At 49.1% G+C, this 22,145-nt stretch overlaps 1 protein-coding gene and 1 pseudogene across 1 annotated transcript in view; both read right to left on the bottom strand.

The window, feature by feature from the left end:
* The window catches only part of LOC8024664 (brain-specific serine protease 4-like), a 55,735-nt gene that overhangs the window by 18,756 nt on the left and 14,834 nt on the right, over positions 1-22,145 (bottom strand). Inside the window, exons 2-4 of the mRNA XM_042292668.1 lie at positions 6,187-6,319; positions 2,959-3,154; positions 2,335-2,852 (exon numbers count right to left, since the gene is read on the bottom strand). Of these exons, the coding sequence (XP_042148602.1) occupies positions 2,335-2,852; positions 2,959-3,154; positions 6,187-6,289 (817 nt within the window). The 5' untranslated portion in view covers positions 6,290-6,319. The remainder of the gene's footprint in view (positions 1-2,334; positions 2,853-2,958; positions 3,155-6,186; positions 6,320-22,145) is intronic.
* Positions 13,876-15,289, bottom strand: LOC121835370 (annotated as a pseudogene).

Below are 22,145 nucleotides of genomic sequence, written 5' to 3'. Positions count from 1 at the left end.
CAATACCGTCCTGAAGACCAGCGCATACAAACAGCGAACCATAATACGAACCATCGTCACAATCGGCCAGTGGGTATGGGTGCACGACTACCATGCAGAACGTTAAGCTCTTTATTTTTCTACTGTGCAGGTTAGTAAAAGTGAGAATCATCCATGTTTTAGATCAAACTATGTGTGTATGTTGTACTTCCATGCCCATAAACCTGTCTCGAGTAATTTCGAGAGTTACTTTTGATGCTTTGTGGGGATGTAGTGGTTAACCCAGGAGACCTATGTTGCGCTTTTTGGATTCCCAAGGCGACTAGGAAGAAGGAAGTGACGTCTACAAAGCAAAAAACGCAGATCTGATGTTTCTTCTGCGGAAATTCGTCATCAGCGACTCCCACTAATCAACATCCAATCTTCGTTTGCTGCGTTGTTAACGTCACTTCCTTCTCCATAGTCGCCGTGGGAGTCCAAAAAGCGCAACATAGGTTTCCTGGTCCCGTGAGTGAGAAGCAACTAGGGCAGTTTATTGAAATGTGGTTTCTTCAAGACCTAAACGGTCGTTCGGCGAGGTTCGAGGAAATTCGAGGAAGGTGAAAACGCTGTGCTAGCTTCTATTAACCAAGTAATAGTAAACCTAAAGTAAATTTAAAAAAAAAAAACTCGGATCTTGTAAGAAAAAGTAACGACGGTGGGATCCAGAACTGCTGCGCTGGATGACACGCACCAAAAGCTGTCCGAAGCACATCAAACTGTTGCCACAATTGAAAAGAGATAACCGCCATTTAAATTCGAGACAACGATTATGTAAGATTGGTTGCGGAGGAATAACCTACTCTTTCACAGTATCAATGACAGCGCCCTGGGAACGTGGTCGCATTCAGAAAATACGGTGATATCTTGCTTATTAAATCTTTTGAATATACAAGTATCGCATAGACAAGTATCGCATAGACAAGTATCACGCGCTCATAGAATGTGGAGTTTTGTTGCTGAAAAATTTCTCCCTGTAATTCTACATTCCGAAGCTTTCAAAGTAAGGATCACATTCTTTCGAGCCGTTCAAAACTAGATTGCGGAAGTTTTTCGCCCAGACACGGGGGTGGCGAGAAAACGTTTAATTGAATACAAAAATAGAGAGGAATTATTTTGTAATTTTTTTTCGTGTGTTCACTCTCCTTTGTAATGTACCTTATACGTTGAGGGTAAATAAATAAATCATGTAGTGTTCCTAGATAAATTGGCTAATAAATCTTAATAAAGGCAGATTGAAGGACCCGGTTTGCCCGAACATTGAAAAACCAAACCTATGTGTATTCTCAGGTGTTCGGCGGTTTAAAACTCTGGTTCTTCAACGGCAGCACTGAATTTCTAACCGCTTCACCCCTATTACGCAGCATTCGCAAATATTGAAGGTTGCAACAGGTTAAACTAATCATACAAGTATAGTTGTCAGAGGAGAAGCATTCACAAACCCCATTGTTTCTAAGAAAGTGCTACTCACTCATAATATATATATATTACATTATTACCCTGACGCAGTGCGGGACCTTCTGGTAGGAGGAAAGTTTAGCTCTACCTTCTAGGAAAGCCCAGCACAACCTTCCGGTAGGGGGTTTTCCCAGGAATTAAAATTAAGGGGGGGGGGGGGGTATAAATGTCTGGGGATATGGGGTGGAGGAAGAAAAGGGGGGGGGGGGGGGGTAAAAGGAGGCTTTTTTTTTTTTACTCTACTTATTTCACTCTTTTTCTGTTTTTTTTTTTTTCCTGCATGTGAGCAGAGATGGAAGCGTGGTGCCCGACAAACGTTCTGGAACTCTACGTTCAACATGACAGTTTAAACATATAATGAAGAATGCGTAATTTCCGTTAGAAAGCACAAAGTGAAGCAAAAGGCAACGCCAAAAAATATAGTCATGGTATCAATACTGAGATACCGCAATGAATGTCAGTAACGAATATATATTCAACGGGCAAACCCCTCCTTCATTCTACTTCACGTCAATGAGAAGAGGAGCCAAAGAGCGAAGCAGCGCGGAGGAGAGGCGACGAAACGGCTTGTGCTCTGATGCAACTGTGACGTTACTCCATATAGGAGCCCCTTTTGCACCAGCGCGCTCAATAAAAGCAAAAGTTTCGCGCAAAATGAATATGTTTTTTGTGTGTTTTTTTTTTTTTTAGCGGAAGATTTTTTTAGGTGCAAAACAAGGGGAATGTACACCCCCCCCCCCTTTCCCTCTAGGAGGTGGGTAGGAAAATTACTGGGTCTAGCACTACCTTCTGGTAGGAAGGTCCAGCAATACCTTCTGGAAGGAAGGTTCGGTATATACTTAGTCATTTCCAACTCACAGGGGTCGTTCTTGACGGGACCGTAGTAGCGGGGCTTGATGATGGCATCCGAGGGCGTGATGCAGCAGGAGAGCAGCGGTCCGCAGGAAGAGCCCAGCGATCCGCCGGCCATCCAGCACTGCAGGAAGAACGTGCAGCGCGCCCCTCCGAAGCACACGTCTGAGCCGCTGCCCGTCCTACCGGGACGCGCGAACGGCGGCCGACGCAGGAACTTGCCCAGGCCGCCCGCCGACGCCGACGCCGCCGGCTGGTAGGCCGGCCGCTGAGCCGCGTCCGCTGCCTCTTCGTGCTGCGGTTCAGGCTGCTGCTGCTGTGCGGGGACAGCAGCAGCTGCTTGGTGCTCCTCTGGACGGTTTGGTTCAGCAGGATTCAGGAGATGGTACTCGGGAAGCTTCAGCGTATGGGGTTCCGAGCTGTCTAAGGAATGTTGTTCGGGATGATTCAGTTGAAGCGGTTCGGGACGATTGAGATGAAGCTCTTCGGGACGATTCAGATGAAGCTCAGCTGGACGATTTATACTTTGCGATTCGGGATGATTTAGGTAGTGCGGTTCTCTGAAGTGTTCCCGTGGCGGTCGACGTGGTGCTTGCGGCGGCGGCGGGGGGTGAGCGCAGGGGCTGGGGCCGAGGCTTGTAATGGTAGTAGTGTTCCTTGGGAGGCACACGGTGGTATGCGTGGTACGGTCTGGAAGGGTAGTAGTGTCCGTTGTAGCGATGGTGGTGGTGGTGGTGATAAGGCCGCAAGGAGGGTTTGGGCCGTCGATGAATGTGGTGGACAGGGCGGTACACGAACGGTGCCGCGTGATAGGAGTCGACATATTCTGCAAAAAAAAGAAAACAATTGGATTTAGCATATGATGGTAGACGCGTAATTTATTCTCAGACAGTGTACCTCATTTCGATGTGTCTTTCGGGTGCTGTATCAGTACGAGTTAGAGCCTCCGGTGACTGAGGTTCTTTCATGGCGCTTCAGCAGGGGAGGAACTTAAACGGGACATCAATGTATAGCGCGTCACCTCAACAAATTTGCACTTTTTTCACCTTAAAAATGAGGTACGCATCGCCCTGAACGCTCAATATCCGCCGAAATGTAGCGCTAGCGGTCCAGACAAGAAGTCAAAGTTTCAGAAGTAACCGTTACTTCATTCAGAAGTTGTAAGTGATTTTCTGAAACTTTTAATGGAAAAAAGGTCCAGTTCGCGGTACCCTGCCCCCTCCAACCCCGTGTATTCGCGGCCGTTGTAGGCCACTATTTTACCATCAAAGATGTTAAAACATTGCCTATACTTTTCTAGCAATATAACGGTTCGTTCTGAAACTTTGCCATTTGTACTCTAAGAAAAAATGGAGGAAAATGGCCAGCAACGGCGTGTCTTTCTCCCTTTTACCGAAGCGCCCCCAAGCGGACATGAGAAGAAGGGAAGAACCAGGCGTTTTTCTGCTTCTCCGGGCAGACGGCAGAAAGCTTTCGCCCTCCCGACTTCTTTTCTTTCGGTTTCGTTTTTCGAGCACGTCGCGCACGTTGTTTAATAAATGTTGCTGAGTTGAATGAGCTTCAGCTTTAGCGACGGCCGCCTTTAATTCGGTCTCCCAGTCCATACGTCAGAACATTTCGGTTGCATTGACGTTTTTTCCTCAAATTTTATCAAACGAGCAAACGAAGCCGCTAGAAACAGCGAAGTTCTGGAGCAGTGCCAGCAGCGCCAGCAGCGCTACGTACACTGGGTAAGATGGCAGTCTCCGGATTGTGGGACCCACTCGGAACCACACAGAACTGTGTCGAAGTTTTCGACGTTATGGAAATCGCAGAAACTGCCTCCAAGACAGGAAGGTTTTGCTGCCGGCTGCCTGGGTGCCTTCAGTGCTGAGTTCGGTTATGTTTTCCGCTGCCGAATGCCAACCGGCAATCAACGTGGTCCTGCATTTCGGCGTGTCAGCAACATAGCAGCAACATCGTGATGGCAGTGTTGTGCGTAGTGAACAGACGACTGGAATAGTCGCCGATGTGGCCGTGTGTTCGCGAATCAGTGGTGTAACAACAAGATGAGATGACGTAAACTGTCTGGCATTGGTGCCGCTGGTCGGGCCGTGACCGGAGGGGGCGGGGTATCGCAGGCCGACATTCCGCTTTACATTAAAATGTTTAAGACCACTCGAGGGATTCGGTGCAATCGATCGACGTGCGGATAGTCATGTTCGAACTCTGCTCTGAGCAGTAAGCTCCTATCGTACAGTGGCCAATGTTACTGTCGGTAGTCTCCTCCCCGAGAGCAATTGCGCTCTGGGGAAAGGACTGAACAGTACAAAAATAAGACTGAAAGTACGTATATTTACAGTGTGTGATTTTAGCATTAAAAAATAATAGGGAAAATCGAAAAAAAAGCTATCCTTTAGTTTGCTGTTTAAATGTACTACGGTTCCTGGAGAAACTGCCCTCCAGGTGGCGCGCTGGGATGAGCGCTAGAAGTTTTCGAGCTCACCATGGCGTAGCTCCGTACACTTAACACCTGCCACAAGTCGCGGCTTTGAGTGCATTGAAGTTGATCGAAAAGCGATTTCTTTGCCCGGGAAACATCACTTCCAGCTGAGTGAATACCCGCTCTACAGAGATTAATTCAAGACAGTTGCAGCCGCACACGAACAGCACAAATAGAAAGACAAACACTACAATAGAAATACTGGCTGCGACGTGCCGTGAGGGGAAACAAACGCATGGCTTGGAACCACATTGCAGCGGCTTGATTTATTGGCTTTCAAATAATTACGGCATGACCATTTACGTTTTACAAAGAGATTCATCCCCTCAGCCGTCCAACATACTCTTAGAGGTATAACATTGCTCCAAACAAAGCAACGCACTGGGAATATTCTTTATTGATTATGTGGTCACCGAGAATTCCGTACGTTCAAAACGACCAGTATAAAGGACAGAAACGCAGAGATTGGGAGTAGTGATCGGGTTAGTGTGCCGTTGTATTGATGTTTGCACGTGCCATGTATGTGTATACGCTCAATGTATGTTCAGCTGTAGTATGCGTAATGTGGCTACATGTGTGTATAGGGTGTATTCACTGGCGGCCATATCCGTGTGCGTTGCTGCTGAGCGCGTGCTGACGGCGAGCTTCCGCAGTTCTTTTGGAGCGTGCATTTAGCACCATCAAGGTTGCCCGTGGACGCTTGAGGCGCGGCGCGTGTTGTAGGAAGCTTCATATCGCCCCGAGGTGAGCGGAACTCAAGAACACAGTCGAGCTCAATCGTTGCGCAGCGACGAGGCACCTTTCCTTCGAACGGAGTGACATGCGGTTTCCCAAAGCACGAGCAGCGCCCCCAACCGCCGTATTTGTCACGCGCTGCGACTGGGTGTTTCATTTTAGTGCATACTGTATACCGGTTACATTGTGTGAACATAAATATGAATTGGAACTAGCTCAGATCAAGATTTCAAAAAAAAAAAAAAAAAGAAAAGCTTGTGTACAACTAACGCAGCAAAACGAAGGGGAAAGTTCCAGTGCTCGCGTACGCGGATTTGGCTAATGCTTCAGTTGCACGGAGGATTTGACAATATTATTTATGAAGTTGCGTGCATGCAATTAATAAACATCTCGGATGCAGCGTTCAAGGCAGTGTGAAAGTTAAGGATGACATGTATTTAATGCCTTGCGTAAGATAATGCATTTATTCGGGGCCAATTATATTTGATCATTCTATGCTTGAGTTTTTTTTAAATAGATAACCCCGATCAATGTCACGCACAGCAGCCGATCATGCCTTGGCGGCGCCTAAAATCTAAGAAAAAACTAATAAAAAAGAAACCCTAGTTTAGAGATGTTGCAAGAAACAAGTTTCGACTTACTTGGCGTGGTGTCAACTGCGTTGATGGTGATGTTGATTGTGTACCCTCGGATTAAAGAGGCCGCATGGAGGATCGTGGTCAGACATAATGCTCGGACGTTCATCGTGCAACCAGTCGCCGGGTGACAGCAGGCCTGCGATCAACGAAAAGGCGTGCCGTTCTAATCATGATTGCGAACACTTCACACGACAGACTTTCGATAAGAAACCGAACGAGTTCAGTAAGTCACCGGTACGCACGCGTGTCGGTCCGTCCACCGAACCGTACTTTCATTTTGACGCCCGACACAGCTGTCAGTCGACACAACACGCCCAACGCGCTGACGCAGCAAAAAACGGAGACTACGTTCGCGCACGATATCCCCTGACGTGATCCAGAAACGCGACGGACCGTTCGAACCATCCAAGATTCGGTGTTTGCGCGCGCGCAAACAACGACAAGCGCCGCTACAGTGGGCATTCTATAACGCGCAGTCTCAACGCTGCACGCGAATTGTCGGGTCATTGACTGTCACTTTCAGGCAGGTACGCGGAACTGCGACGCCGCCCTCCGCAGCGCGGTTAACCGTGCTTCCCCACAACGTCATCCGCGTCGGGGACGCGCTGGGGGGCCCTCGTCCCCGTGTAGTTCCGCGCTCATGAACGGACTCGCCACAGGCGGTTCTTTACGGCCCCGGTCGGCGTGTGCCGTCTAGACGTTTCGTTAAAATTGCGAGCGGCAGAAGGGTGTTTTCCGCGCCCCGTGGGGAGCATTCTTCAATTCCCCGGCGAGAGCCGTCCGCCAATAAGGTCAGGCAGGTCGAACGGCGCTGCGGGGTGGACGAATCGTCGTGAAGGAAAAGTTTGATCGACGCTCATGGCTAGGGGAGGATTAGGAGCGGATCATGGACCGGGAAGTCAGGCGCGCAGCAGTCGTCATCGGGAAGCTTCTGAATAAATTGTTAACACCAGGAAGGTCATCCGAGGTGGCGGGCCTCTTTTAGAACGAAGATTTCCGTGGCCCCCTAAAAACTACATGACGTCTGGACCACGTACTTCGTTCGGCGACTGAGGGACCGATAACTCTCGAGCTGTCGCGCGCTCATGCCATTCCTCCAAGTCATTCAACGGAGCAAGTTCGCTAGGAAAGCTTTTGCTTTCTTCTTTCCAAGTTACTTTCTTCTAGCGTGGCGTCGCTATTCACCTGCTGCTTCCGGCATTTAACGTTCGTTGTTTCGGTCGCGAAATGCAGGAAGCGATTGAATATTGTTTTTTATGACCTGCTGTTCGCGTTGTTGTATGTACCCCAGCTCGCTGTTCGGCCCAGCTCACAAGGTGCCGAGTCCACCCACGCGAGATACAATGCAACACGACGCAATCGGAACTTCAAATCAGTCCCCCTTCCCCGCGACCACCGACCCTCCTGCAAGTAATACAAACGTATCTAGGGAATTTAGCACGCTCTTTAGCTCACCGCAATTATCGCGGAGATAGATCTTTGTCATGCATCTCGCCTTATGTCGAGAATCGTTAAGATGACAATTAGGAGTTTTCCCCCTTATCTAGAGCAAACGGATCTGGATTACTATCGACTCTCAATGAAGCGGTAATGAATATCCTGCTGCATCTCATGCATGCCATTTTAATCCATCCTACTTATGCTCACCACTTAAAGCGAACAAAAACTTCCAAGGCCGCTTTGGATACGTTTAAAGCCAAACAAGAAAGCCACCGCAATTCCTCGGGCGGTGAGCTCCTCGGAAGTCGCGAGCGCTTACCCGCTTCTGGTAGAACCTCTCTCGGAGATTCGGGTGTGGCCTACAGATGGAAGAAGCATACGGCGTTTTCTCTCGAGTACATTTGGTTCCTCAGTATGCATTGGCTTCCACCGCCGACTCAAGACTGAGACACGCACACATTATTTTGCAAGCTGACGAGTCCCGCGTGAGGTATGCGAGCGCTCTGAGGCTCAGCAGAAGTTTGAAAATTCGGACTATCGGCGTTCTTATCTTTGGGTTATATTCGTTCTGATTGGTTCGACTCAGCCAAGTATCGTATCTCTCGAAATGTGTTCGTCTTCGGTTTTCCGCGCTTGATATCGAAACAAGCCGTCATCCGGTGTCTCTTCCCAGAATGAAAGAGCTTAGAGCGACTCAAAAACTTTATTTGATGTTTATTTTTTTTTTTGTTTTTGCTAGGTAGAATCAAAAAACGTCGTTTATTTTGATTTGGATATATCATGGCAGTGTAAGTATTTTAGTATAGCGTTAACACGTCATTTCCAAACTAGTTCTTTCATTTTGATCGTACCTGGTGACTCTTTCATTTGCGCTGGTTAGTTAGCGTCGACGGATGAGCGAACGTTTGCTTGACTCGAGGGGTATGGTTACTGATAAAAAATCTGAGCTTTCGTGGCATATTAAAAAGAATATTTTATTTCATTTCGTGCTTTGACTTCACTCCGGTACACGCGAGATTTTGTGTGGCCGTGCTATAAACACTTGAGCGCAACCTGCGAACATAATCTGGTAAGAAGTAGTCGGAAAAGATATCTCAAAATGACTGCAAACGTTTCGTTAAGAGACAGCTTCATCAGGGACGGGCGGTGTGTGAACAATCGAGCTAGGGAGCACGCGGCTTCTGTTAAAGGAACATCGGCCGGACATCTCTCTGCACACTGCCGGTCCTGCAAGTGAACTCCTAATATTAACAACATTACCACTATAAGGCGACACCAGAACGCATATGCACGCGAAGTAATTGAAGCCCTGGCCATCGAAGAAAGTAGTCCAATGTGCGTGACGATCCACGCGAAAGAAAGACAATATTTGGGATGTGGTACGAGCCGCTTAACATCCTAATCAACGTGAATCCTAATGGGTGCAGCGCGGATATGGGGAATGGCTTTTATCACTAGCGGCAGTGAAAAAGAAAAAGGGAATACGAAGTATTAAAGCAAGCAAGTTGAACTTGATAGTCAGCGGTGTGTATGTCTTTTCCTCTCTCGGTACTTCTAATTTGTAGCTGTTCGGGTGATCCTATTCAATATGCACCAACTAGCTCAAGTCAAACCTGTAGAAATTCATACTATGATGTGCTAAAAGAAAATCTCTGACAGCCAGATCATACCCATACCAGAACACTGGAGCTCCTGGCATCGCTATGATTAGAATATAGCTAGAAATATCAGGAACTCTTGAGTTCTGTAAAACGGCGTGCGTGGCAAGAACACGGTCCCATGGCTTAGAAGATACCTTACTGACGTCAGTTCTTCCGCGAGACACAAGACTAAAAAGCATACAGAAAAACCTAGAAATATGGTTTAATAAAATGTCTAAAATGTACTATGCTTTGAACGGGATTCAGGAAAAAGAAAATTGATTGAGATCTCCGGTTGAAAAATGAAGTTGCACATTGAAATTTGTTAACTGTTTACTACGAATTATAAATTACATTCTCTGTGTGACACTTTTGCATTACACGTTCGAATCGCTATGCTAACAAAAGGTTTTACACGACTACAAACAGACTTTTGGCTTTGCTTTTGGTAGCGTGCATTTCTGGCCGTATCTCGGCTTTTGCATTTGTGTGTACAGAAAAGTAAAAACGACAGCATTCGATCCTCCAAACAAGACAAATGACGGTTCCGTTCCCAGTAAGAATTCGAATAAGGAAGGAAAATTAAGTCCTTTATTCATAAAAAAAGACGGTTTATCTAAGATAACACGGAAGACAAGGCCGCGGTGACCCTGACCAGAATGACAGCGCAAAACTCGTAGGCGCTGATCCACGTCACGCGGCCGCCGAGTAGTACAGACGTGAAGAAGAAACGCCGGGGGGGGGGGGGGGGGGGGGGTGTCGTGATGCGGGGAAGGCAGGGTTAGCTTTGCCAAAAGTGCAAGCGTTGTTCCGCCCTGGGATAGGAGGAGGGGAAAAGATGGGACTTAGGTGAGTAGGGGGGGAGGGGGGGGGGGGGGAAGGCAAAATAAACCAGCAGCATTCATGTCTCAGTGAGCCAGTTGGCGAGTCCGAACTGGGCAAGTGGCACTTAGCGGAAGAGCAGGAGGGGCGTCATAGTTGCTCTGCTAGACCGGTCTCACGTAGGAAACCCAATAGGAGGGACTGTATGATCCGTCTTCTATGCCTGGGACCTTCAGGGAAAACTACGTCTGATGCTGTCATCGGTCGGATGTGTTGTGAGGATAGGGCGGAGAGAAACGTCCTTCGAGCTTCCTCGTGGAGAGGGCAGCCCCAGACTATGTGAACCTCGTCCTCTGTGACCGCACACCGCTGACAGAGCGGAGTGTCTCTGCGTCCAAACCGGTGGAGGAGCTTCCCTGTGTATGCGCTCCCTGTTCTAAGTCGGAAGAGCAGCGTCGCGTCGGACCGTTTTAACCCCTGGGTCAGGTAAGGTGGCCGCTTTGAGCTGCTCCAGGGGGAAATATCCGAGAAGAAAGCCTGGATGGCTTGCTGGTAGCGCTTGGGATTAGGAGGCGCCCTTAGTGTAGGAGAGAGGTCGTGGGCACGTAAGGCTATGCGGTCCACGATCTCGTTTCCGCGGAGGCCCACATGGGATGGGACCCACTGGATTGAGATGGAGTGTCCATGTTCTTCAAGCTGGCGGACTACCCGTCTCACCTCGTTGGCAGTGGGGCATGGACCAGGTTTGCGTATGCGCTGAATTCCTCCACGTGAATCCGTGAGGACAACGATTTGTTGTGGAGGCAGCGACTTCGTCGCAGTCAGGGCTTCTGCGATCGCCAGCAGCTCGGCGGTCGTGGACGACACCATGTGAGTAGTGCGGGCGCTCCAGTCTTTTTGTAAGTCCAGGATGTGGTAGGCTGCCGTGCTGCTTTGTCAAGACCTGTCCACCGAACCGTCCGTGTATATGTGTAGATGCCGAGGGTACCTTGCTGCTAGCTGTTCTTGTGCAGCTGCTTTGAGAACCAGAGGGGGCGTGTTGGCCTTCTTGCGGACGCCGGGTAGGAGTTCGGCTAACTGCAGGCCTGCCTCCCAAGAGGGTGTCCTGCCGTGCGGGTTGATTATCTGGGGGGGTTCCCATCCAAGTGCGGCAAGGGTCTTGGTGGCGAGGCTGAGTTTGGATTGAGTTCGGGTCCTGAGCCTCTTGATCAGGGACTGGCCAGGATGAGTCTCCCCTAGACGAATGACTTGCAGCAACAGGCGTTGGGAGGCTTGGAGGTGCAAAGGAAGCGACCGGGCCTCCTCATACACCCTCTCGTTTTTGGCGCTTCTGGGAACGCCTAGCGATGTTCGCAGGCCCGCACGGTGTAGCCGTTCCAGTTTGTCGGCCTGACTGGGGAGGAGGTCTATGTATGGTAAGCTATACGTGAGTCGGCTCACCACCAAAGAAGAATGAAGGGTCAGCATGGATCGGGGAGAGTTGCCCCAGTTCTGCCCTCCGACCCGGCGCACAGCGTTCCGGGAAGAGATGGTGGAAGCCGTGACGGCCTTTATCTGGTCGTGCCACTTGCAGCGGTTCTGAAGAGTAATGCCGAGAAAGCGGTGCTTTGATACAAGGCGCTGGGGCTGCGAGTCCAGTTGGAGCTTGACCTCCCGCAACCGGCGGTTCCTTCCTGGGAAGACCATGGCTGCTGCCTTGTGACCGGAAATTGAAAGACCTTGGTTCTCGAGGAAGGCCTGGATCTTGTTTATGGCGGATTGCATTATGGCCCTCAAGGTTGGGTGTCGGAAGCCAGAAACCCAGATGCATAAGTCGTCCGCGTACATAGATATGCCAATCGGGATCCTTGAGTTGGGAAGAGCGGCTGGGAGGCCCGCAATGGCGATGTTAAAGAGTAGAGGCGACAGGACGCTGCCCTGGGGTAGACCGCGTTGCACCGGTCTTGACTGGCTGAGTGTGTTGCTCAGTTTGACTTGGATTGATCTGTTCGATAGAAACCCCTCGAGGAAGCCCTGAACTCTTCCCGTGATACCCCAAGAGGTTAGTTGGGCCAGGACTGATGCCGGTTCCACATTGTCGAATGCAGCCTGAATATCGAAGAATGCCGCCACGGTAGACTTACGGCTAGCTGCTGCATGCTGCACTGCACTGACAATGTCCAGGATACTGTCTTGTGCGGAGAGACGGGACCTGAACCCAGTTATATTTGACGGGAGTAGGTCGTGTTCCTCCAGCCACCAGATCAAGCGGGCGTTTACCAGCCGCTCGAAGAGCTTGGCAACGCATGAGGTGAGGGACACCGGCCGGTAGGACGATAAGTCTCCTGCTGGTTTGCCACTCTTGAGTACAGGGACCACCCATGCCAGTCGCCAAACCGCTGGAGATTCCGATGAGGCCCAGATATCATTGAACAACGAAAGAAGTTCCTGTAAACGTGAATCTGGCAGGTTCTGTAACATTTGCGTCGTGACCCCGTCTGGCCCCGGTGCCCCTCGTCTCTTGGAGGCTCTCAGTGCGGATCTCAGTTCGGATTCCGTAAAAGGGGCATCCATGCAGAAAGGTGCTTTATCCGCATGGCAGCGCGGCTTTGGCTGGGAAACGGCCGCGGCATAGAGAGTAGCAAAGTCTTCGGCCAGGGCCGCTTGTAGCTTTCCCGTGCATAGGGCCAGAGAAGCGAATGGGAGGCTGTACATTCTTTTCCCGGACAGACTGTCCATAAGCCTCCAGATACGCCGGGCTGGTGTGGTTGCATCCACCGAAGAGCAGATCAGATCCCACTGCCGCTTGAAGCATTTTTTGGCATAGCGTCGTAGGGCAGCGTCAATCTTGTTAAAGAGGGTCTTAAAGGTCACGCCACCCTTACGTTGCAGAAGTCTCTGGGCCCTCCGTCTCGCTGCACACAGGTTTAGAAGGGTCAGGTCGGGTGCAGGGAAGGATGTAGGTACGGATGCCTTGATTGTGGCTTCTTTCACCGCGTCGCTGATGGCCTCCAGGAGGGGTCGTGTAGATCGCCCTAGGTTGTCTCGGAACCGGTCCCAGTGAATGACGGAGATCTCGTGGACCCCAGGACGTTGTAGGCCTATGATGTCGATGAAGACTGGGAAGTGATCACTGCCCATGGTGTCGGCTGCAACCCGCCAAGCCAGTGGGATCTCCGGTGAATGGGCTGTGACGTCGATGGCACTGAAAGTGCAGGGTGGCCGGAAAAATGTCGGGGAGCCGTCGTTGGCCACAACAAGGTTGTGTTCTCCAAACTGTTCTGCCAGCATCCTGCCCCTTGCGTCTTCTCTGATGTCGCCCCATAGAGCATGATGAGCGTTCCAGTCCCCACAGATCACAACCGGATCGGTGATCCTGGTGCGCAGAGAATCCACCAAGCCGGCGACCTGGGCGGACATAAATTGAGATAATAGTGAGGCGCCGCCCGGCGCCTCACTATTATCAACGAGGTCCCGGTTAACAGTGCAGAGGTCAGAGACATCCACGACATGGTGAGGGATAGTTTTTTGGATATAAATTGCAGCGCTGCCGTTTGGAAAGCTTGGTATGGACGGGCTTTTATAAGCAAAATACCCAGGGATGCTGCGATTTCCTGGGAGACCAGCTTCGCAAAGAGCTAAAATGGGTATCTTCCATTGTTGAAGGTAGAGGGACAACTCTGCCAGTCTGGTCACCAGACCTGCACAGTTCCACTGTAGAGCCACAGGGGTCTGTCGTCGCCCTCTAACAGGGGACTGATGCACTGAGGGAGGCATCAGCGGGGCTAAGGGTACCGCTGTCAGTCGAGCTTCAGAGCAGCGCCCCTATGATGCCCTCGAGCGTTAGGACGGCTTCCAGGAACTTACGGAACGAGGATGTTGGCAGGATGTGGATTAGGTCACGCACGGCGCCAAAGATCATGGTTACAATGGACTTGAAGGGATGCGGCGAGAAGGGGGCGGCGGCTTCGGTGTGGCCTGAAGATGGCGGCACAGGTGCGCCTTGTCGAGAAGCTTGGGTGTCGCGGCCATTGGATGGTTTCGAGCTTTTGACAATTTCTGCCCAGGTCTGTTTTACCGTGGTGCTGGAGGCTGAGAGGCTGGTGCCGGGAGTGGCATCGGTTTCTTGGCAGGTAGGGGATGATACCGCCGGTGCATGAGTGTCTGTCGGGGAAGGACGCGTCTTGGGGTACATTCTTGTCTGAGGGGGTGCTACCCTGCTCACTGCGTGAATTCTTGTCTGACTTGGCTGACGAGGAGTTGCGGAGTGCTTCGCGGGCATCCCGGAACGTTGCGTTGTTTTCTGAGCGGTAACGCGAGATGGCGACCTCTCGACGTCGGGTTGGGCAGGACGAGGACGTGGCCTCATGGCTCTGACGACAGTTGATGCACTTTGGTTCGGGTGATTTGCACCCGCCGTCGTGTGAGGCGCCGCATCGTGCGCATGCCTGGGGACGATTGCAGACCGCGGATATATGGCCGTAACGGAGGCACCGCCGACACTGAAGGGCTTTTACCTTGAAAGGCAGGACCGGAGTTCGAACTAGTCCGTAGAGGAGGGAGTCGGGCCGCGTCTTCCCGAGGAAGACAATCTTCACGAGTTTAGACTTCTCCCCAAGTCGCCGCACGTCCCAGATCTTGACTGGAGCCCGTATCTGGTTCCGGATGTCAGCGTCGGAAAGGCCAAGTCCCACGTCCCTGATAAGCCCGATGCAGGTGTTCGGGGGACTGGGGAGGAATGCTCGGACAGGAGTGGTGCAGAGAACCTTGAGGTCCAGGAGTACTCCCTTGAGCTTGGGTGTCCGTGCTTCGACCGCGATTAAGTTCCTTGCCTTGTTGACGCGGACTTCTTTGACGGCACCTGGCGCAGCACATTCGACGTATTCTGTAAGCTTGGATGGACTGAGCGACGCAACCGAGTCGGAGTTGGTGGGGGCGAACAAGACGGTGAGCCCCTCTTCAAGTAGCCTGTGGCTAGTAGTCCCGGAAGTGCCCGAGCCGCCACTTTTCCGTCGGCGCTTTTTGCCTCGCGATTCGGTCCAGTCTTGGGACCCTTCAGAGTCGTCCATATCGGAGATGCCTTCCTTGAAGGTAGAGTCGTCCTCCGAAGATTCGGCTACCTCATGAGCTTGTCGGGGAGACGGACGAGTCCCCGACGACACGTGCTCCGGCTCCAGGTGGTAGGTGGGCCTGTCAACTTGGGATGAAGGTTGGCCAGCAGACATTCCGTCGCCGGCAAGGGGCTGAGGTTGGCTCTGCACGAGCCCCCCGCGGCGCTTGCTTGCGGTAGACCGGGCGATGTTCGGCGTCTCCCAGAAGGCCCCAGAAAAAAAGGCTGAAGTTCAACGCTCGTACCGGCGAGGTTTTCGGCGTTAGATGTGACAGTAGGAACAACACAGCGTGCTTCGAGACGACAGCGAACGCAGCTCAGCTGCAACCGTCCACTTCGGACGCCGAAAAAAAAAAAAAAAAAAAAAAAAACTCCTCCGCCGAAAAAAAACTTTGCAAGAAACGCCGGTGTCGTGCGCAAACATTTATGCTCGTGAACGGACGTGCACAGCCGCCCTGGGGCCCTAAGCTGGACGCTTGACGAAAACGACGGCGAGAAATCTGGCGGCCACGATTGGCCAACGCCACACTTGACCTTGGCACCGGCCAATCATAGCCGCCGAATTTCTCGCCGACTTTTCCGCCAAGTGTCCAGATTAGGACCCCTGGTGGTTGAACTACTGCCTTGTTCAAGATTTCGTTCGTTAAACTGCAGCCTTGACGATAATAGAGCAGAGGCCCTAAACTCGTCAAACACAAAGTTGCAGCCGAAAGTTCACAAAGCGCACTGATTGGACGTTGGCGAAAAAAGCGCGAAGTCATCGTCATGATAGACCAATCGGTGTGCTCCGTCAACTTTGGCCCCAGCTTTGTGTTTGACGAGTTTGGGGGCCCAGGGACCCTAAACTCTTGAAACACAAAGTTTGAAACGAAAGTCCGCGAAGCGCGCCGATTGGACGTCGGCGAAGAAAAAAAAAGCGCGAAGTCATTGCCGTGATAGGCCAATCGGTGCCCTCCGTCAACTTCAACATTAGCTTTGTGTTTGACGAGTTTAGGGCCCCAGGTACACGACGAACGCCATTAATTTGTGCTTTTAACGGTATTTGATTCGCCCCGTCGGCTTGTAGCGTCGGATTCGCCAGGACTGAAGATAAAACGAAGTGTGAAAGGCGTTGGTGGTGTGAGTTTGTTCTCGATGGTTCCTCGTGCGTAAAGTAACAATGGTGTGATCATGAATATCGAAGCATTCACCCTGCTTGGAATATACGCATTTGCTCGAGTTTCACCGATCGACGTCTGCTTCTCTAGCGGCTGCCTCTTGAGTTAATAGAGGAGCGCTGCGTACCAAAACGAAAGCTTGAAATCAGTATTATATGTATGATCGTGATGCCCTTGCCAAGTCTCGTCATCGCTATCAGCCGCATGGTAGCCAATGATTGAAAGGGATACTAAGCTAAAGCGATCTCGTTCACCACGCATGAAAGCGTCGTAGGACGAAGTCACAGTCGTGTCCTCCCACACCTTCGAGACAGTGTGTCTCGTCGTCGTCTAGCAGGAACTCTTCCAGCCCGTCTTCCCTGTGGCGTGCGATGTCACGCAGGCACCCTTGCTGTCACGCGACGACGTGGTCTCACTCGATTAGCAGCGAGCTTCGCTCTTTCCTCTCCCGCGTAATGCCCAGGTCACGAAGCAGAAGGCCATACAGCCGCAGAACCTTTTTCTCTACCGTAGAAGGACTTGAAGCGGACGCACGACGCGTGTGGACGGAAATTATCTTAAATCATTGACCTCTCAATGACTATAAAGGTAAACTGATTTAAATGTAATGGTTGGCTTTGGGTCATTATTTACTGCTACGCAACACATAAAACACGAAAAAGGCAGAGGAAGCGCGGCAGCGCCCCTTTATATTGGTAATTGTAGACAAAGAGTTTCACTGTGTTAGAGCGAATGAGTCAGGCACGCTTATATTTGATTACCATATCAACTTCTTCCAGAATGGCGTGTTTGTTTTTCATGTTTTTTTGTTTGCGTTTTGCAAGAAATCAGTTGAGGTGTGCTGTGTCCTAATGTCTCCCTTTGGTCTTGTCTGCTTTATTCTTGGCGTAGTAATTCAAGCGCTTTAATGCGTCGCTCATGCAAAAGCGTGCTTGCACGGATTGGGAAATTTAACAGAATGGCGTGACACTCTAACAAACAATCTCGCTCTTTTTTTTTCGTTTTTCTGTTCAACAGTTAGGGAATTAGTCAATTTTATTTACGAAGGGTGTATTGCGACTGAGCCGACAGTACGTTTATAAAACGAGACCTTTGACGTGACGCTACAGCGTGGCACGAAACATGAAGTTTCAAACCGACGTCAGTGTGAAACGCCTTGCACGGTGTCGCGGAGCTCGCATTATTTTTTTTTTTTTTCTTTTTGCCGTCTGCACTACGTTTTACTTTTTAGTGCGACCTCAGCTTTCGCTACCAATGAAGCCAATCAAGCAGCGCTGAAAGTGTACCGTCACGGCGCTCATTGCCTTTGTGCGTTCGCATCATCACAGACGAAGCCAATCACACACAGGGGCAGCAAATTCGCTGAGATAATACGTTTTTTTTTTTGTTTCTGTGCGTGCTTGGTTTAGGCGTGATAGCAAACCCACACAGACGAAAAGAGCCGTGACAATGCACTTCTGACGCTGTTTGACTGGCTTCATCGGATCGTAGCGTCAGCTGCGGTCGGACTTGGAGTGAAACGGGGTGCAAATGGCTCAGGCAAATTAAAACTGTGTTCCGCAAAAAAAAAAAAAAAAACACGAATGCGGAGAGTTTTGTGCTGCAAGGAGCTCATCTCGATGCACCTAGATTGAAATAACTTATCGTAGTGGGGGGGGGGGGGGGGGGGGGGGGGGGAGGGGGGGTGCCTCCAATCATTATCTCGGAACCTCATTTCGCAATTTCAACAAGAGAAAAAAAAATTAAGAATTACGCAAAATGGGGCAAGTTTTTATTTTAGATAACGTACGATGGTCAGCTCCGTAGCCTTAATATTTTATCTGCTTATCGTAGAGCAATGTGTGGAGCCGCCTAGAAAGATTAGGGGGCTTTAACTGGAGACGATGACTTCGTGTAATCGGTTAGCTGAGACAATTAATTTGAGCTTTTTATTACACTAATTTGTCGTTAATTAAGAGCCGAGAGAATCCATATGTTTAAACGCAGTGGAAAGCACCGAGAAACTAAGTTTGGATAATTTCGTCCAGCTTAGCACTGTTGATCATTCTGTACGAAGCCATTCTGTTTGTGATCGTTTTGTTAGGGACCATTTTATTAAGACTACTTTGACTGGAGTAGTTTTATCAGGGTCTATTTTACACGGTACCACTTTGTCCTACACCTCTCAATTTCTTAGGTTTGGAGGCTGTTCCCACTGCTTGACCTAGTACCCGGAATCAGTACCCTTCCGTACTTGATTTCAAATTGGGTTCTTCGACATGCTTCGAGGTAAAACGAAACGTTGTTACGCTATTCACTGCGATGAACGTGGTACTTTGTGTGTCGAATCTTCTGAATATATTTGAAGATGTAGCGAGGCATGCTCGAAAAGTGGGTGCCTTCCTGCGAAGCAGTTATCCCAGACGAATGGCAATTTGAGACTTCTCTACGTAGTCCTCCTTTAGTGTGATGCTCTTCTCCGGTCTCCCAGCGGTGTTCCAATTCTGTCAGCCCATGGAGATATAACGATTGGTCTTGATCCTCACACTACCCACGGACAGCGTCCACACCGGCTTTATAACTGCGGAAATACTGTCCTCAAAAATGCCGTTTGATTCCAGCAAACAGATGAAAGTTTGACGTTGCCATATTCGACATACTTTGCGTTGCCATATTCGATTGGCGTATGATCGCTTTGGTTCCAGCTTTCGTTCTGTCGGTCTCGACTTTCCGAGCTGTTGATCTTCTCGGCTGCATCCGACCGCTGAGGTTCGACCGCTGAGGCTCGCCCCTGCGCTTAATCGTCTCCGCAGGGGCAAGCCGATGCCGTTGTCGAAAGTTCCAACACTGCATATTGCGTTGCTCGCGAACTGGACTATTTGAAGCACAGCAACATATTGTTCTACAAGTGCATCCTAAATATTATATATTAGCCTTAATTAATAAATGTGACTTTTTGTCGCCAATTGGTGTTTGTGCTCTGTAAAAAAATGTCTTCGCTTCATGTAAACTCAGTCCGTTTTCCCCGCTTTTTTGTGTAAACTGCTTTTCCTTCTTAAGAGGGGCATTTTATATCACATATTTTTTATATAAACACCGCAAATAAAGAAGAGGCGCTTACATGATTATTTGATCGCACGCGACAAGACACATCATGGATTGGCGGCTCGTGCGGGTGCTTCCGGGGCGTAACGGAGACGGGCGTATAGCTTGAGGGGCCAGGCGTGCTGTACGTGCCTTACAGGCTGTGTATATCACAAACAGGTATATGACCCCGGTGTGGCTACATGAAGAGCTCGTTTCGTTTTCTCTGCCCTTTGTGCCCTGGCCTACACCGTGGCCCTGGCTTTAGACACCGGATAACGGAACACCCGCTGCACCGCTAACGATCAGACTGAAGAATGTCAGATGCCATCATTACAAAATTAAGAAAATACAATATGTAGCCAAGCACAAATGTTCTCTGTCAAAATAAATTTATCCGCTACATTTTAACAAAAAAATAAGAATGACCAGTATAGTCTTTGCTGCGAAGCCGACCTGCGGCAACTGCTTTTAGCCGTTCCGAGAGCTTGGTGCGATTTCGATCACTTGTTAAAAAAATGCAGCAAAAAAAAAAAAAAAATTGTGATTGCATTGAGTTAATTGAAAGTTCATATGATCGGCAGCAATAATAACAATTTGTTTTTATAAAGCAGGTTCAAAGTGATGGTATATCTCATTTTTGACGATATTTCAGATTAAATATAAAATATTCCTTAAAAATAAAATAAACTTAACGTATGCCCGAAAATAGCCCATGTATAGTGCACCCGCATAGTATTTGGTAAGCGACAACTATAATAAATCATGAGTTACAAGGTTCTGAATTTGCCACCGGATTGTCAGGGAGACGATGTTTGGTTTTGTTTTTACTTCAATACAAAAAACAAAGTACTGAAGTGTTTTTTTTTAACTCAAAAAATATTCAGCATAGCGTGCAATGACGCAAAAATTTACTGTCAGTTTTATATGCTTTTCGTACTCATACCAGCGTACAGAACTGGGTAGAAAAATGACGGAGTAAAAAACAGACTTTCACGCTGCCCCACTTAATTTTTTTTAAGAGAATTTTTTTTATTTAAAAAGCGGTTTAGTTTTTTACAAGGATGGGACAATTACATATATTTTAAAAAAATCCAAAGACCCACCCGACAAGCGTGTTCAATTTCGAGTGAAACCACCCTCATATGTAGGCAAACAACCCTCGTGGGTGCAAGTGCATACCATTCAATGCCCATTCATTGGTCGGCTCACAAAATCATAAACATTGCTAACAAGACGCGGAATGAACAAAAGAACATAAACCAGCAAGTGTAAAGTTCTCCGTGTTTCATTTTCCTTCCGCCAGCGAACTTTTGACCCTAAATAGTCCTCATGTGGAACTCGAGATTGTCTTCCTCCCCGTCGCGTTTTTTTTGTGGGACAGATTCGGCGGTGGTTCGTGCGGTCGGCCGCCCGAGGGTCCTTCCCCGAAAATGGTGCGCCGTCCAGGAGGCTGTAGGGTCTCCGAATGCCAGCATGCTTCAAACATGGCGTTTCCTCATCACGAAGCCTGTTTTCTTCCCACCGGATGCGCGTCGGGAAAAGAGACCTGGTGCGCGGAGTGCTTTCGCTGACGCCACCTCTGGCCCGCGAGTAGGATTTTGCAATGCGTGACAGTGAATGACGCAGAGTAGGGTTGCGGAGATTCCACTCCAGAGTTGGAATGATTCCGGAATCATTAAGCACTTCCACGACCCCCGAATTGAATAGAAATTGAGAGGCGGCAGCGCTTGTAGTATTGCAATGGGATTAAATTGGATACATTTGGCCCTGAATGGAGTGGGATTGAAGCCGCTTTTACATGAATGCGACTTGGTCGCACCGAATCCGGTTTTAGCATTCAGTGCGGTCATGCTAACGACATAATGCGCTTAGGGAGCGCATCGCATTCAAGTCGATAGACATAGGTAAATCGAGATGGCGAATGCGCATTCATTCCTACATCATAAAGATCGTGCCAAAATAAAAATTAAAAGAACTCAATCACGAAGCCAAACATCAAGGTGCAACGAAAGGGGTATAAAATACACAAGTATATGATCAATTTCAAATAAAAGAATATTTGCTTGAAGATACATTAGTGCGTAAAGTACAGAAATGCATAATAACATGTTTAATTCAAGATAAGTAAACAAAAATGCTTAAAAAATTGTTCCCGCATTTTTTTTTTTTACTATCGGAGGATCATGCTACGGGCTCAAACACCCATCCGCGAGTGCACATGGCGAAGAGGTATTTCTATATAATAATCTATTTTTTAAATTAAAATTAGGTTTTGCACAGCCTCTATCAGCTGTAAATTTACTGTCCCCCACTCGACGTCATTAAAATTTTCATGGTTTTAATACTTTTCAGCCTTATATAAGAATTCTCCGCTATAAAATGAAATTAACACGTTTTACCCATTTCTCACGCGAAAGCATATTGCACGCCAACCATTTGACAAACCAGTCAACGGCTGTATCGTATATTTGTGAAGCTCAACATCCGCTCCCTAAACATCGGTAATGCCAAAGACGAATAGCAGTGCGTCGAAAGTCATGTTCCAACTCAGACGAGAACTTCGTGTAGACGTTTCACTTCTCCGTTTCAACAAATAGGGCACTTGAGTTGAACTCCGAGAGTAGCCCGAGCTAGATTTGATGTCCAAACAAATATAGTGCTCATAAAAAAACATACTGAAGCATTTGTGAACAATAATATTTACTGCGCCAAATGTCAACTATAGTGCTAGAATATGCACTATTTTGA

Source organism: Ixodes scapularis, unplaced genomic scaffold (genome assembly GCF_016920785.2).
Source record: "Ixodes scapularis isolate PalLabHiFi unplaced genomic scaffold, ASM1692078v2 PGA_scaffold0__279_contigs__length_252992795, whole genome shotgun sequence".
Lineage (NCBI taxonomy): Eukaryota > Metazoa > Arthropoda > Arachnida > Ixodida > Ixodidae > Ixodes > Ixodes scapularis.
Note: the sequence above shows the minus strand (reverse complement) of the source record. Positions and strands in the feature narration are given on the sequence as shown.